The 16,799-nt window shown below is 36.3% G+C and overlaps 1 protein-coding gene across 6 annotated transcripts in view; it reads left to right on the forward strand.

The window, feature by feature from the left end:
• LOC150100731 (plexin-A2-like) overlaps positions 1 to 16,799 on the forward strand; it is a 992,258-nt gene that overhangs the window by 935,049 nt on the left and 40,410 nt on the right. For all 6 annotated transcript variants that reach the window (XM_090402045.1, XM_090402043.1, XM_090402046.1 and 3 more), the window contains one exon: positions 12,789 to 12,958. In XM_090402045.1, coding sequence (XP_090258171.1) covers positions 12,789 to 12,958 — 170 coding nt within the window. The remainder of the gene's footprint in view (positions 1 to 12,788; positions 12,959 to 16,799) is intronic.

Genomic DNA, 16,799 nt, shown 5'->3' on the forward strand with positions numbered 1-16,799 from the left:
TGTATGAGGGCCACTACTGTTTGTTGATGATGCAAAATTGGAGGCAGCAATAGTTAATAAAGGTGATGTAGAGATCTGCAGGATGATTTACATAAATTGGCATTAGTGAAGAGTAATAGTTTTCAATTAAATGTGGCAAATTAAAAGATTTCATACTGTATGATCCATTGATGATACTGGATTGCAGGAAATTGATGAAGCTAGGCTAAGGGTGGTGAACTTAGCTGACATTCAGATGGCATGTTGCAAAAGTTGGCAAAATAGCTAAAACTTCTTTGAATATTGAAGAACATATATTGACAAGACGAGATAGAGAGGTTTATTATCCTCTTTATAAAAGTATGGTATAGCTACTTCTCGAATGCTGTGTGCAGGTTTGGTTGCTTGGATTTCTTGAGGATGAAGAAGTGCTGGAGAGAATCCAGAGAAGAATGACCAAGCTGGTGACAGGTCTATGGAATCCTTCTTGTGGGGGATAGATTGAAGTTGTGTGGGGTACAAATTTTGACAGGTAGAAAAGAGTGGACATGATAGAAGCTATGTTTTCAGTACATGATAAGTAGGGAGAAAACTAGAGTTCATTCCTGGAAGTCATAAGCATGTGGTTAATAAAGATGTGAGAAATAATTTGTTTGGAAGGTGGTGAATGATTGGATCAGATTGCCTTCACTGTCAGGGCACTCTCAATGAATGAGTAAAGAAAAGGTATGATAAATATTGTATAAGTAATCATTAGTGTTTGTCTCTGCTGATGAGTCTTCAGACTCCATGGAGATATCCATGTAGTCGTAATAATAAAATATGAAATTAACCTCAAAGATAATAACTGAGATGACTCAGAACTTTTCAGAAATCATCATTTTATATTCTATATACCATAATGAAGATTTTGTTCTTGATCAAATTATTTGACTCATGTATCAGCAAAGTTACATAGGAATCTTTTAAATTGTTGTTTGAATTGAGTGGCCAAATTCATTTAATTTCAATATTGGAGTTTAAACTTGCACGTGCCATTAAATCAGTCTCAATATATCTACACAGTAAAAGGTCAAAATTTAATCTTAATGCCCCCCCCCCCACACACACACATGCACAATTAAAAATCTTATTTCCATTCCTCCAACTCCACTTGTAACTTGCCTTATGTAGGTTAAACACAGTGCCTAATACCAGTATGAAAAGAACATAAATGCCACATCAATTTAATAAATATGGCAAATTTGACCTTGCTGATTCTGTACTGTGAACCTTTCACAGAACTGATTGGAAAGGTATACTATCCTAACATCATACCAATCATATAAATACATATTTACAAGAAGCCTCCACCTAGTTACCTGAGCCTTAACATGTTCACATTGGGACAACTGGAACTCTCTCTACAACAGTGGTGGCTCGTCCATAAGGGCTGCTTTCAATGCAGCCCTTATGGATGAGCTACCACTGCTCTACAACCTTAACTTTCTAGCAGGGCAAGATAAAATACCATTCCCACCACAATTTTGTGTTTGTGTATTAGCAGATGCACCACACATCATGACAGGTTCTTGTAGCCAAATCTGCATTGGTGGGAGGGGAAGAGAATGTGTTTGTTTTAGGATACATTCCAAAACAATAAATGCTATATTTGGTTGGTATATTTGAATTACTAAAGGTGAGTATGTGAGCCATCATTAATGATCCATGTGAATTATTAGTAATTTATATTTGTAATATGCTAGTTGTGTGTCTGTCCACCCATCCTATAAGTTGCTGGCTGGATGGAGCATATGACATGTGATATTAAGTGCCTCCGTAGTGCAATTGGAAGAACAACGGTGCATTGCACCCTTCGATTGGAATAGGCCTAAGTTCGATTCTCGTCGTGACGGGAGTAATCTTTATGCGGACTTTTTCAATTGAAGGTGAGTTAGTCGATCTCATACGGAGGTAGCAGAGTTTTTTCTTCCCGAAACTCTGGTTTTTCATCCCGCATACAGACAAATCGACCATTTCAAAACACATGCAATTTACAGACAAAATATACTAGTTGTGGTGGTGGGCGGTAGATGGAGATGATTGATAGTAGTGGTGGAGACAGTTGTATAGCGGGTGTCCTCCTGCGATGAGTCTTCGGACTCCTTGGAGGTGTCATGAATAATAATAATATGAATATTCGCATTGATGACAAACATAATTTAAAAAAAAAAAAAAAAAACTTATGAGGAGAAGGAAAGAGATTTGTTAGATAATTAACCAATAGTAAACAGTGGCTGTATGCATTTGGTAGCTCAGTAAATAACTATACAGAGAGGCTAATCCAGTCAACTAATGATGTTGATCTGGTGATTCATGTAGGCATGACAGGAATATGTGTGAATAGCAGCAAATCATCTTCTACAATTTGTTGTGTGTTTATTTCTATGTTTTATTTATATTTTATGATAAATAGTAATTAAGGAATTTAAATAAACTTTAATATATACTTTCCGATATTTCGGCAAACGTCACGTTGCCATCTTCTTGGGAACTTATTACAAAGACAAGTGCACACAAGTACTACATAACAGCAAATGAGAACAGAAGCTAGGAAGCTAACGTTTTCCTAAAGTCCCGATGGTGCCCCCTGGTGGGCTATATTGGTAGTTCTTGGCCTTTGGGCTGAAGTTCTTCTGATAAATGTTTCCCAAATTTAGGGCCGTCTCATTCATCCAAATTTGTTGAGGTTTGGCATGTTCCTAAGGGTTGAGGCTGATTCCATGAATAGTCTTTCATATTTGAACTTGCTGTGGTGTATTACTGTGGCTTTCTTCCGTCTTATTCTGTGGCGAGTATCCAGAGCGTGGTCTGCAAGCCCAGAATGGCTGTACTTGTGAAATTGGATGTAATCCTTGTGTTCTGAGATTCTGATATTTGCTGTCCTGCCTGTTTGGTCAAAGTAGGGCAGTTTACAGCTGCAAAGGACCTCGTATGCACCAGGTAGGTCTAGGGGAAGTGGTTGGTCTTTAGTGGAGCAGATAAGGGATGCCAATTTTCTATGTGGTCTGTAACAGGTGGTCAAGTCATGTTTTTTTAAAATTTTGTTGATTTTTTCCGAGGTGCCTCGGATGTAGGGAATGGGGATGGATTTAGAGTAATCTTTTTTGTGAAGGGGAGGGGATGGTGGGTTGCAGATAACTGGGTTAAGTATTTTTTGGATTCTTTGGGGGGGGGGGTAGCCATTGGCTGAGAAAGTGTCACGGATGTGATTCAGTTCAGTGGTTAGGGCTTGATCATTTGAACAGATTATTTTTGCCCTGTTGAATAGTGTCTTAACTCCATATTGTTGTGAGGGGGGGGGGGAGTGATGTCCTACTTTGGCCAAACAGGCAGGACAGCAAATATCAGAATCTCAGAACACAAGGATTACATCCGATTTCACAAGTACAGCCACTCTGGGCTTGCAGACCACGCTCTGGATACTCGCCACGGAATAAGATGGAAGAAAGCCACAGTAATACACCACAGCAAGTTCAAAGTTCAGCCCTTAGGAACATGCCAAACCTCAACAAATTTGGATGCATGAGACTGCCCCAAATTTGGGAAACATTTATCAGAAGAACTTCAGCCCAAAGGCCAAGAACTACCAATATAGCCCGCCAGGGGCACCATCAGGACTTTAGGAAAACGTTAGCTTCCTAGCTTCTGTTCTCATTTGCTGTTATGTAGTACTTGTGTGCACTTGTCTTTGTAATAAGTTCCCAAGAAGATGGCAACGTGACGTTTGCCGAAATATCGGAAAGTATATATTAAAGTTTATTTAATTTATATTTCTAGTGTACGCTGTCAATTCCTTAATTACTAGTTATCATGTATAACCAGCATATAAGCCTGTCAACTAGAATTATTTATATTTTGCTGGTTTTCTAAGAATTTTCTTGTATATGATGGTACATATCAGGAATTCGATGAAAATTGAAAAAGTTACACCAAACTTCTGATCAACAATTTTCCTCCAAATTAATCTATCTGTCAAGATTACAATATTATCAGTTCTTATATTTGTTTTTTAAGGCACTTTTTTACTGTATCAATCCATCTACATCTTGGTCTTTCTTTGGCTTTTTTTTTTTTTCCTGCCAACCTGTCAAAGAACACTTGTTTTGCTAATCTTTCCTTTTCCATTCCGTTTAAGTAATCATACCACTTGAAATTAGTTCTACTAACACATTCCTGAATGCTAACAATAGCAAGTTCTTTCCTAATATCCTCATTTTTAATGTGATACTGCCATTTATACAATCTGTTCACTCCACTAATCTTTCTCAGAACTCTTATATCAGAAGTCTCTAGTCTTTGAACAAGTGTTAATTTCTTACCCATCTCTTAGATCCATAAGTTAAAAATGGTTTGAACACTGTCATATACAGCTAATTTATGTTTTGATTGGTTTGAACAATGTCTTGTTCAATATAGCTAATTTAGTGTTTTGATTAATTTCTTTCTTATTTCCTATAAATTTATTCAGCTGACTTCCTACCATACATCTTGACTAAGTCTGTTGTCTATTTCTGCATTGAATTTGCCATCTTTCCTAAAATTTGTGGCTAAATAGCTGAAATGTTTTACTTTGTTCTATAGGTTCACCATTCAGAATACAGTTTTCAATGTTTCTGTCAATTTTCATTGTCTTTGTCTTTTTATTGCTGATTTTCATACTAAATTTATTACAGCAGTTATTCAATTTAGTCAGGGAATCTTGCAGACTTGTGCTGGATTTATTTAGGAGTGTAACATCTGCATAAAATAAAGAGCTGAGATTAACATTGCAAATTTTGATATCAGATTTAATAACTTTCCTTCATAATGTTATCCATATCCATGGTAACCGAATCAGTTGATATAGTAGAATTACCGAGTGAACACTTTGCAAGAGTATATCATCAGGTGGTGACATTGCAGAAATGGAAGAACCAACAGCTTATATGGGAATTGTAGTGAATGAAGTGGAGGTGAATAGTCTATTACAAAATCTGAATGTCAATTCATCTGCGGGAATGGATGGTATACCAGCTCATGTCATACGAGAAGCGGCTAAAGATTGTTGTCAAGGTCTTGGAGAAAATAGTCAAGAGGAAAATACAAGATTGGATAGATGAAAATGGGATACTGTATGGGCGACAGCATGGTTTTGTGAAGGGTAAATCATACCTCAATAACTTGCTCACGTTAACACAGTGACAGCTGAACTCGATAAGCATAACAGGTTTACAGTGATTCTACTGGACCTTGCTATAGCCTTTGATAGGATACCACATGGAATTCTAATCAGTAAACTGCAGCATATGAGAATGGATATAGGGTTGGTGAGATGGATAGGAGGGTGGTTGATGGAGAGATATCAGAGAGTGGTTCCTTCTGGAGTAGAGTCCAAAAGATGGCCTGTGACCAGTGGTGTGCCGCAGGGTTCTGTTCTTGGACCACTACTATTTAATTTGTTCATTAACAATATAGGAAAGGATCTGAGAGGAACTGTTCATTTGTTTGCTGACGATGCAAAGTTGGGTAGAGCAATAGTGAGTGCATAGGATGTCAAAATTTTGCAGGATGATTTGGATAGTTTGGAGGACTGGGCTAAGGAGAATGGATGTCAATTTAATGTGGCAAAGTGTAAGATTATGCATTTTGGGGTGAAAAGATTAGCAGCAGTATATCACATTGGTGGAACTGTACTCCAGGAGATTGACGAGGCCAGGTATTTGGGAGTGTTGGTGGATAGGGAGTTGAAGTTTAAGGGACATTGCAAAAGTGACAAAATCAGCTCATCAAATCACTCGGTTGCTGAAAAACACTTTAACGAGCAGAGACAAACAGGTTATTTTTCCTCTGGATCGAGCCTTGATAAGACACCATCTAGACTACTGTGCCCAGATATGGGCGCCAGGGTTTCTTTTCAATGGGGAGGAGTGGAGAGGATCCAGAGACGATTGACCAAGATAATAGCAGGACTATGGAATGAACCTTATGAGAACAGGTTGAAGATTTGTGGGCTGCAGAAATTGGTTGATAGGTGGAAAAGGGGTGATATGATTGAGACATTCAAATTACTGAAGGGTTTCTATAAGATTAATTCAGAAGATATTTTTGAGAATAGGACTGGTAGTGGGAGGATTAGGGACCATTCATGGACGCTTGGTAAGAGTGTGGTTAGCAAGGGTGTTAGAGCTAGGTTTTTTACTTGGAGAGTGGTAAATGAGTGGAATAAGCTGCCAGAGTCTGTTGTGGGTGCCATGACTGTAAATGAGTTCAAGGTGAAGTATGATAGATACTGTGTGAATGTTGAATAGTTGTTCTTGACATGATGTTGGGCCTCCCTCGATGAGTCTAAGGACTCCTTGGAGCTGCCCATAATAATAATAATATAGATGATGAATGACAGTGGAGATAATGTACAGTACACCTGATTTTACCTAATTTTTATTTATGTAATTCCAATTCTGTGGTACGTTTTGTCATTAATATTCTGTATTTTTTACCATTGTGCCTATTGGGACATGCAGGTTCTTACAAGCTGTTTAGTTTTGTGCAACTGTTTTGTTCATTGAGTGATTTTGTCATAATGCAATATAATTAATATTGGAGATGACACCCTGACAAGAATAGAGATGGAATAGTGATATTCTTGATGAAGATTTAAAAAAAAAGAAAAAAAAAAGTGTAGTGCTGTTGATAGAAAAGAAGTAATGGCAATAAAACGGGAATGGTGACAGTGGTTTAGGGGTGATATTGTGTTAGGTAGAGATGAATACAATGAAATGCTTAGTCAGATGTTACTATAGACCTGATAATGTAGAAGGTAGTGACCATGAAATGTATAAGAAAATTAGCCAAACAAATAGGAAAAGGATGATCATTACAGGTGATTTTAATTACAGCAATATAGATTGGGATGACTAGATAGCATCTGGAAGTAGAGAAAATGAATTTGAGTTTTTGAGAGACAGCTAACTCGGACAGTATGTAGTAGAGGGTACATGAGGATTGAGGGTCTTGAATTTGATCATCTCATCAAAGGATATCATTATAAATGAGGTGTGTGAAATCTCCATATGGTTGGAGAGAGAAAGTGACCACCATGAAGTCATTAACTGTTGAGGACTTCTGTGAGAATGCATTCTGAGGGTCAGAAGGTTAAATAGGGTAGGTGTCAAATGAGTGAATGCAGAGATTAAACATACAGAAGACGAATGCATTATTGAAGCAACATAGGATGAGTCGTAATAATTAGTTCCATGAGGAATACAAAGAAGGCGATTCAATTAGTAAGGGTAGCAAAGGTGCAATATGAGCAGCACTTAGCTAATTGAAGAAAGAAAAAAAACACACTTAAGAAGTTCATTCAATATGTAGCCAGTAGGCAAAAAATGGGGATTATGGAAGGATGACACTGATTGAAGAAAATGGCAAAAGGATAATTGATGTAGTGGATATAGTTGAGATATTAAACGAGTAATTCATAAAGTTATTTCATCCTTGTGAATGATATCATGTAGAGTCTGAGAGCAGTGGAAGGAGAGGAGAGACTGATTGTAAGTGAACAAGAGGTATATGGGTAATCGAGCAAACTTGATGTTGATAATGGCTGTGGGAGTTGATGATATATCAGTAAGTGTTTTGAAGGAATGTGTCAGGGAGTTGACATCTACTGCCTTATCATACTTGTTTAATATGATACTTTGGGTCAAGTTTCAAATGAATAGGAAGAAGGAAGATCATACCACTTCATAAGGAGATCAGGTACTGTAGTTAAAATGTTAGAACTGTTAGTGAGAATCAGGATCCAGAATTGGTTTGACAATAGTGGTATTCTGTTTGAGGGGAAGCATGGATTTACTAAAAGAAGATCATGTTTTAGGAATATGTTTTCTTATTACAATAAGGTGACAGGTGCATTGGACAAGAGAGATGGATATACAGTTAGTGTACTTAGATTTTACAAAGGCTTTTGATAGAGTGGCACATAATAAGTTGATAGTCTATAACAGATAAGGTTGAATATTAGATTAGTGCATTGGATTTGAATATTTTCTATTTGTTAGTTTCCAGTAAGCTGTGTATGGAAGAGTAATATCCCAGAAGAGGAAAGTCACTAGTGTGTGCCTCAAGGATATGTTTTAGGGCCATTGCTCTTTATACTGTACATTGATGATATTGGGAAATGTTTGAATTGGGGATATTCAAATTATACATGTTTTTGGTCATGAAATGCTAAAAAATATAAGACATAGATAAACTGACCATAGATTTTTAATTCGTATGTATGTTTGTACAATATTGCGTACCGTTTCGCTAGTAACTGACTAGCTTTTTCAAGGCTCGCATAGTACAAAAAAATTGATAAATGCAAAAAAGCTTTAAGAATACAAAAAACGTTAGTACCCCTTAGGTAGCTAAGGTAACATGTTTGCGTGACATGTCTGTATGAATTGTGACTTTCCACTAAGTATCATGAACATGCGTTACATGCAAATGCATATGATTATTCATGTACTGTAGTTCTGGTGAACTGAGGGAATTAATTAGATTTTTCCAAGTATCGTTCAGTATGGCCCCTTGATTTCTGTTTAGGTTGCTGCCTGTACGTAGCACTACTGCCGCTTCTTTGAATAATCGATGTCTAATCGTCAACTACGAAGGGCATAGAGTTGTTATCCCAGTCTATAGTGTGGTTCGAAGTTGTAAAGTGATGTGCTAAACCGGGGGGTGATTATTCTGTTGTGATTTATATCGCCAACATATTCTTTCTGTCTTATTTCCAGGCTTCTCGAAGTTTGTCCAATGTAGGAAAGACCGCACGTGCATGGAATATTATACACACCTGGATTTTTATAAAATGGAACACTGTCCTTAGGAGATCATATAACTTGTCTGATGCTAGTAGTTGGTTTAAATACAACCCTGATGTTATGAGCTTTTAACAATCTCGCAATTTTAGTGGAAATTGAAACCCATAAAGGGGATGACTGCTGTTGAAATTTACTGGGAGACTGTTCTTTCTTGTAGGTTATCTTTGTATAGAAATTTTTTTTTGATGATGTTTCGAGGATAACCATTTTGCGATAGTGTTATAGCAATCTGGGACAGTTCTGTCTGAACTTCATCGTCGGAGATAAAATTTCTGGCTCGATGTCTCAACATGTGGATGGTGCTCTGTTTATGTGTCCTATGATGGTTTGAAGAGTAATATAGATATCGTCCAGTGTTAGTAGGTTTTTTGTAAATGGACAGTTTGAAATTGTTATCTTGTCTTTTAACTAGTATGTCCAAGAAGTGTAGTTGTTCATTGTTTTCTACTTCTAGAGTAAATTTGATTTTATTGTGGAGTGAGTTGATTCTATTGACAAACATATGTAGGTTTTCCATGTTGTTGTCCTGCCATATGATGAAGATATCATCCACATATCTCTACCATATTGAATTGAAGGTTTAGGAGTAATGTTGGTGAAGATTTCATTTTCAAATTTCACCATGAAAAGATCTGCACATGGTGGTGACAGAGGGCTGCCCATGGCTAGGCCTTCTAATTGTTGGTATACTTTTTTGTTAACTTTGAAGAAATTTGATTGTAGGCAGTGCTTGAACATCTTTGTAATATCAGCAGGAAAGAGATCTTTGATAATGTTCATGACTTCTTCTACTGGTACATTCGTGAATAAGGATACTACGTCTAGACTGGCCATTATGTCTGTTTGTGTTATCTTCACGTTTTTAAGTTTGTCAACAAATTGTTGAGAATTTTTAATGTAGGACTCTGTTTGTCTGATTTTTCCATTTAGTAAGTTAGCCAGGTGCTTAGCCAATAGGTAAGTGAGGGAGGACCTACAATCGGATGAAGTGGCACTTCTTCCTTATGCACTTTAGGTGCTCCATACAGTCTAGGAGTAATGGGATGTGAGGATTTAAGCTTTCTTTTTAGTTCTTCAGGCCAAGTATTCATGTTACGGATCAGGAAGTTTGTCTTATTATGGTTCTTCATGGTAGGATCTTTGTTGAGGATTTTGTATGTGGAACTAGCTGATAGTAAGTCGTTTATCTTCTTGAAATAGTCTTTTCAGTTTAGGATGACAGTGGCATTCCCCTTGTCCACTTTAGTTATTATTATTTCTTTGTTCTTCCTCAAGTTCCGAATAGCTTTCCTATCATATGGAGTGGTATTAAGTTTTGGTTGTTTTGCTGTTGCTAAGATAAAAAAAAATTTGGGGGGATATTCAATTGTTTGCAGATGATGCAAAGTTGGGAAGAACTAAGAGAAGTGCAGCCAGTGTGTTGTGACTTTACAAGAGGACTTGAATAGACTGAGTGAATGGGCATTTGAGTGGATTTGCCAGTTCAGTGTTGTAAATCATAAGGTTTTTAAAAAATTTGGAAAACAAATATGGGATGTAGAGAATATCTCCACTTGGTTGGAGATATGAAGGAGACAGAAGAAATAAGAAATCTGGATGTGATGGTGGATAAGTATCTAAAATTTAGAGGACACAATGAATTCTTTCATTGATTTGGAGTCCACTTGTGGAAGTAAGGAGACTCTGGTTTATGCAAAGCCTGAATTAGGCCACATATGGACTATTGTGCACAACTTTAGTCACTTGGTTTTCAAAAAGATTAAGATGTATTGGGAAGGTTCCAGATGTGATTGACTAAGATTGTCTCTGGAATGTGGAATAGATTAGGAAGATGCAATTTACAGAGTGGACAGGAGGGGTGATATGATAGAGACATAAGTTGGTAAGGGGTTCTTATCAGATTAACATTGAAGAGATTTTTCATAGAATAGTAAGAAATGGGAAGAGGTCATTCCTGGAAGATGTATATATAAGGAGGGTATGAGCAAAGGAGTGAGAAGCAGGTTAGGGTGTTTTTTATTTTGCATGGAGAGTGGTCATAATGGGAATACATTGCCTGAGACTGTGGTCTTTGCAGAGAATGTGAATGTACAAGGTGTGTACCTGGTTTCAATATGTTACTACTACTTAAGTGTATGGATCATGGTGTCGAAATCACCAAGTTTTTGTAAAAAAAAAAAAAAATTCTGGATGAAACTTGTAGAGACTCTGGAATGTTCGAACAACCAAAACTTACATATTTCCACATTTTGATTTTTTACTGTTCTTTGAAACTAGAGGGTCCAAGGTGGACACCCTGTATTTAAGACATGGTATGATGAGCTCTGTGTATGATGGTGGGGGGGGGGGACTTCCCACCATGAGTCTTTGATTCTATGGAGTTATGAGAATAATAAGAGGAAAGGTACACAGGCATCATAAAAATATTTAAAAAGCTTAGGTAAAATGCAGAGCAACTAAGTGTTTGTGGCACGATAACATGTTTCATTTAATTTATTTTTATTGTAATATAAAATAGAAATAACCAATTACTGATAGTACTAACTGGCTTATTTTGCACCCAGTGATGGAATATGTGAAATATGAACCTTTAATAATGGATATTAAAACAAGAATTATGACTGATTTTTTTTATATTTTCCCAAAATATGACTTTCTTATATTGATTCTGTGTGTGTGTGTGCACACACACACAGACCTAATGAAAGTTTTATGTTTTGTATGAAGATGTATTGGGATGATTTGAAATGCCTCAACATTTGTTTATATCACATAAATTATTTTTCTTGAACTACTTCTGTGAAAAAAAGTGCATTTCTTCTTTGATCTTATAAACAAATGAGACTAAAGACATGTTAAAACTAAAATAAGTGTGGAAATGATCATATATCATTAATCAATAAATAGTAAATCAGTAAATTATAATGATAAATGGTCATTCATCACTAATAACATGTTTGAGTTTTTTCCTTCATAGACTGATGAATAGCAGTAATATATAAGTAGTTGACATATTGTCTTCAACATTGGTAGTTACCATAGCATGAACAACTTTTACATTGACGAGGTTGACAATTAAATGTGGGACTATGATATATCAGGTGAGCCAACCAGCAGAAAAATCTTCAAGTCCATAATATAAACCTCAACAGCTGAGGTTCCCCCCCCTCCCCCCATCAACAAATCAGCATTTCCAAACCAGAACTGGCCAATAATGAAGTTCCACTACCTTAAGTAATTAAGGTAGTGGAACTTCAAACTGGTCACCAAACAACTTAAAAATTATAGGACTCGATAATTAATCCTGTTTAATATCAGCAGATTAGCTATTAATGTAATTGAAAAATTATAATTTTTTAATTATAGTGGGAACACCAAAAGTTGGTCTAAAGTCATTGGTTTTAGCATTGTGAGATGAAGAAAAGCTTGTTCCTGTGTGTGCTCGCGCATGCATGTGTTTCAGAGAATTACATTAATGTGAGGATCAAAATTAAATCATTTTTATCTTAGTAATTATTCAGACATAATAGTCTAACTTTTTTCCTTAATGAAGATGAGCTATCTTGTCATATACAGAGGTGGCAGGGCTTTTCCTCCTGGAGACTCAGGTTTTTCTACCTACAGAACAGCAGTGAATGCCCTATTGGTAGAGATGAGAGAATATGGAAATAGGATCCTGTCACTATAGGACTTCAGGTTTGTTAAGGTTTTTTGTAAACTGGTCATTGGGCCTAATGCATAAAGGAAGTAGGGTGGACTTTGACCTGTGCAATCAGCTAAGTTATTAGTTATAATATGTATTGTTAATAATTTGCAATAAATATCAACATAACATTGTTGAAATATAGATGGTCTGTTTTACATTGTACATCTGAATTATGGTTCATAAGAAATTAAACATATTTTGTCTCCCTTCCACAGGGCACACTCCAGCGATTTGTAGATGATTTGTTTGAGACTATTTTCTCAACTGCTAGCAGAGGTAGTGCCTTACCTTTGGCTATCAAATACATGTTTGATTTTTTAGATGACCAGGCTCTCCAGCATGGTATTACAGATCCTGAAGTGGTACATACATGGAAATCAAACAGGTAGTATAAATAATAAAAATTCTTAATGTGTTTCTGTTTAAAAATTCATGGTAAAAGAATTAACCTCCCTACCGGCTGATGTGTATGAAATAGTGAGCCCAAATTGCACTTCTTATCCATGTTATTCAATAGGTGTTACAGAATCATGTCCAGATTTAGCTGGATGTCTATAGCATCCTGGCTGGTTGGGGGGGGGGGTAAATCTAATTGTTACTTAAATCTAGCTTAAATGAATGCTCACATGAGTGATTGTTTTAATAAAATTAATCATAAGCACAAATACTACCATATGCATAATTATGATTTGAACTATATGCTTGGTCTACTTTTTTTATCTTTCTCATATAAGAAAATTTAAACTTACTACCTACAAACATTCATAGGGTATAAAACATTGTTTATTAGAATAAATAATCCTTTTGATGATAAGATGCCTTTTTTTGATAGTTGCCTAATTATCCAAGCAAATTAGGATTAATGACCTTCAACAGTTTTAGCTTCCTTTACAACACTAAAAACAGTTATAATTATCTTTCAATCTCTGGAATTCAAGACTGATCATGGGAGGTCCCACCTGATGCACTCTCAGGCAATGCATTCCACTTTCCATATAATTAATACAAGTTAATGTTTGTCAGGCTGTATATTGCAAGTTTGCATATGAGGCAGGAGCTCACTTGATCATATATCACATCCTTTCATTTTTACAAATTCTTCAATATCTTATGAAATTCCGGTTGCAAATTTTTTGGTAGAAGCTTTGTGCAAAAGTGCTATTTGTGAGCTTTCTGAATGGCATAGAAAATCACAGAAGTAATATCTTATTTCAAGTAAAAATAATAATCTGAGTATTTGCTTCTGAAATATTATGCATTGTAAAAATTGGTTTCTGTTCTTGGTAAAGTATATTTTTATCTAGTGAGATTACAGTTTTATGATTATAACATACCATCTTTCTCTTCTAAATTTACTATCTATTTAATTTAAATCTAAAATTACCATCTTTCTCTTCTAAATTTACTGTTTACTGTGATGGAGCATGTGTGATCTGCAAAACACCATAGTGATAGTTATTTTTTTATAAAATATTGACTATTTCATTTTCCAAAGAAAGTTCAAACTCTGTAATATGACTTGATCCATGTATTAAGGCTTAAATGCTGGGGAAAAACTCTAAAGTTTATTGGAGTGAAACAGCACTAGGAAACGATTAAAAGTGATATTTAATGCTTCCAATATTTCTTCTCAGTTACAGAGACATCATCAAGAGTACAAAATGGGACTTGTAACACACACACACACACACATAAAGGCAGCACATGGATGAAAAACTAGAGTCCTGTTGTTTACATCCTAGACACCTGTTGGTGGCCTAGGATGTAAACTGGGATCTCGAAGTTGTTACGTCGCCGCCTCGTCACTTTTACTTTTATTCTTATGATATATTATTCCGTATGTATTATTTATCTCTCATGCATATCAGTTATTTCATTGCCGACAAATTTATATTTTGTTTAGAATGACTGCGCCAGCCGGCAACTAAATTCTGATACTCAAATATATAACGCTAAGCAACAAAGGGATCACGTGATGTGCAGTCGTGGCCCCCCCCCTTTTCTTTCTTACGTAAATTGCTTCCCCCCTTCACTCATACAGGTCCGAAAGTTTTATAAGTGGTAAGTCAATCTCAGAGACAACAGACTCATGAACTTTGATATAAAGAAGTACATTTATTATAAACACTTGCATAGATACACTTTAAGTAATAATTTCATTGCTAGAGAGTCTGAACCCCCCCCCTCCCCTCTTTAGGTTAAGATATCCAAAATTTCAATTCTTATGTTAAAATGAAATAATCCTATATATCTGTTATATTATTGTGTTCAGACTCTATTATTCCATACAGAGTTACTCAGTGCTTACTCTCTAAGCACAATTATATACAAACTTTATACAAAGTATGTCAGACGCATTCTGTCTTGTATTTTAACATGGAAAAATATTCTAATTCGTGCTCAAGCTCTATCCCCCACAACTTAATTAAAATTCAGGCTAATATCTAACATTATATCATATAGCTTCTTCCTGATAAACAGTTCGAAGGTTAGGTTCCTTTCTCAGCACAAGCTTAGAGTGGTACCAGCTTATTTGACACAGACAGATCAGTCCAAGTAGTCTTTTAGGCACTATGAGTAAGTTAATATGTGGAGCTCCTTAAATCCTTGGTTCCTATTCCTTTTACAATTACAATTCTATAATGAGTATGAAAAATTTTACATTACCATCTTGTTCTTTTCATGGGGTTTCCATGACTTCCCTCCACGCTTTCACTTTTGATATGCAAGACTTCCATATTTTCTCACCACGTGTTTCTGTGGCATCAGCGACTTACTTCCACTATCTTCGAAGGTTGCCCTTCGCTGACTTCACGTTGGCAGCTTGCCAACGGCTCTTTACTGGAATTCTGACTTCATTCCTTTGGTGGCTTTATTTGACTCAGTACAGCAGCAACCGGGAGATTGTTGCTGGGCACCGGCGACAAGCTTCCATAGCTATCCAGGATTGGACAGGAACACAGGAATAGAAAACGAGAGAGCGTTTGAGTCTCGCGGCGTGCCTTATATTACAAATGCGAGCGCCCTCTCTCAGTGACTACGTCATACTCTTAGCCACGGCCAATTGGTCACCGCAACTTCGAACTGTTTTGACATGGTTTTAATACATAGATCTCTTATGCACATTTTATAATAACAATTTCAGTCCTGAGACACAATTTCCCTTTGCTCATCTTACACAGACATTATCAATTCTAAATACAGATTTCTTAAGTTTATTTAATATTAACAATCTCAGTCGGTTTGATATACTTTTGTGTGAACATATATACAATACTCTCTTAGCCCTTTCTCTAGAGGCATGAGCATGTCCTTATCCTTAGGTCTAATCGTCACTGTTTGTTGGGTCGGAAACAAGATGGCTTACAAATCGTGAGTCAGCTCTTTTTCCGACACAACAAAGTATTAGTGTTTCACATATTTTGGGAAGTTTTATGAAATTGTATTTATTTAAATTAGGCTGATTTTTTAAGAGCAGCAGCAGATTCTAAAAGTCATCTTTCTCTTCTAAATTTACTCTGATGGAGCATGATGATCTTTTTCCAATTGATTCTGTGAGCTGTATCCAAAGCATGGTTTGCAAGGCTAGATTGATCATAGTCATGACTGCAGATGTATTTTTTATGTTCTTCCATTTGGATGGTAGCTAATTTTCCTCTCTATCCATAGTAAGCCAACTTGCAGAAACAAGGAATTCTATGTACTGGAAATGAGAGGGGAGGGAATTTGTCTTTAGTGGAGTGAATATGGATAGCTAGTTTTAAGTGGGGGCTTGAAAGTGGTGCAAAGATTGTATTTCTTTAAGATTCTGGATATTTTTTCTGATGTGCCTCGACATATTAGCATTACTAAAATCTTTCTGAAAGGTCATGGATTGGGGAAATCATTTATTATTTTTTTGATATTGTGTGAACTGTAGCCATTAGATAGAAAAGTGTGGTGTATATGATTATGTTGCGAGAGAGGTCTCATTGGAACAAATGTATAAACTCTATGGGTAAGTGTTTTCGTGACACCATATTGTTGAGAGGAGGGGGGGGGATGAAATGTTTGTGAATGTATCTGCCTGTGTGAGGTATCCATAGAGGGCTCCCCACCTCGTTAGGACTAGTCTTTCATCTGCATGTTTCAGTTTTGTGCTCTGTGTGTGTGTGTCAGGGAGCACAAAATGAGACTTGTAACACACTGTTACAAATTTCATTTTGTACTCCCTGACGATTGTAACT

Source organism: Typopeltis vanoorti, chromosome 12 (assembly GCF_054136105.1).
Source record: "Typopeltis vanoorti isolate ZY-2024b chromosome 12, IOZ_Tvanoo_1.0, whole genome shotgun sequence".
Lineage (NCBI taxonomy): Eukaryota > Metazoa > Arthropoda > Arachnida > Uropygi > Thelyphonidae > Typopeltis > Typopeltis vanoorti.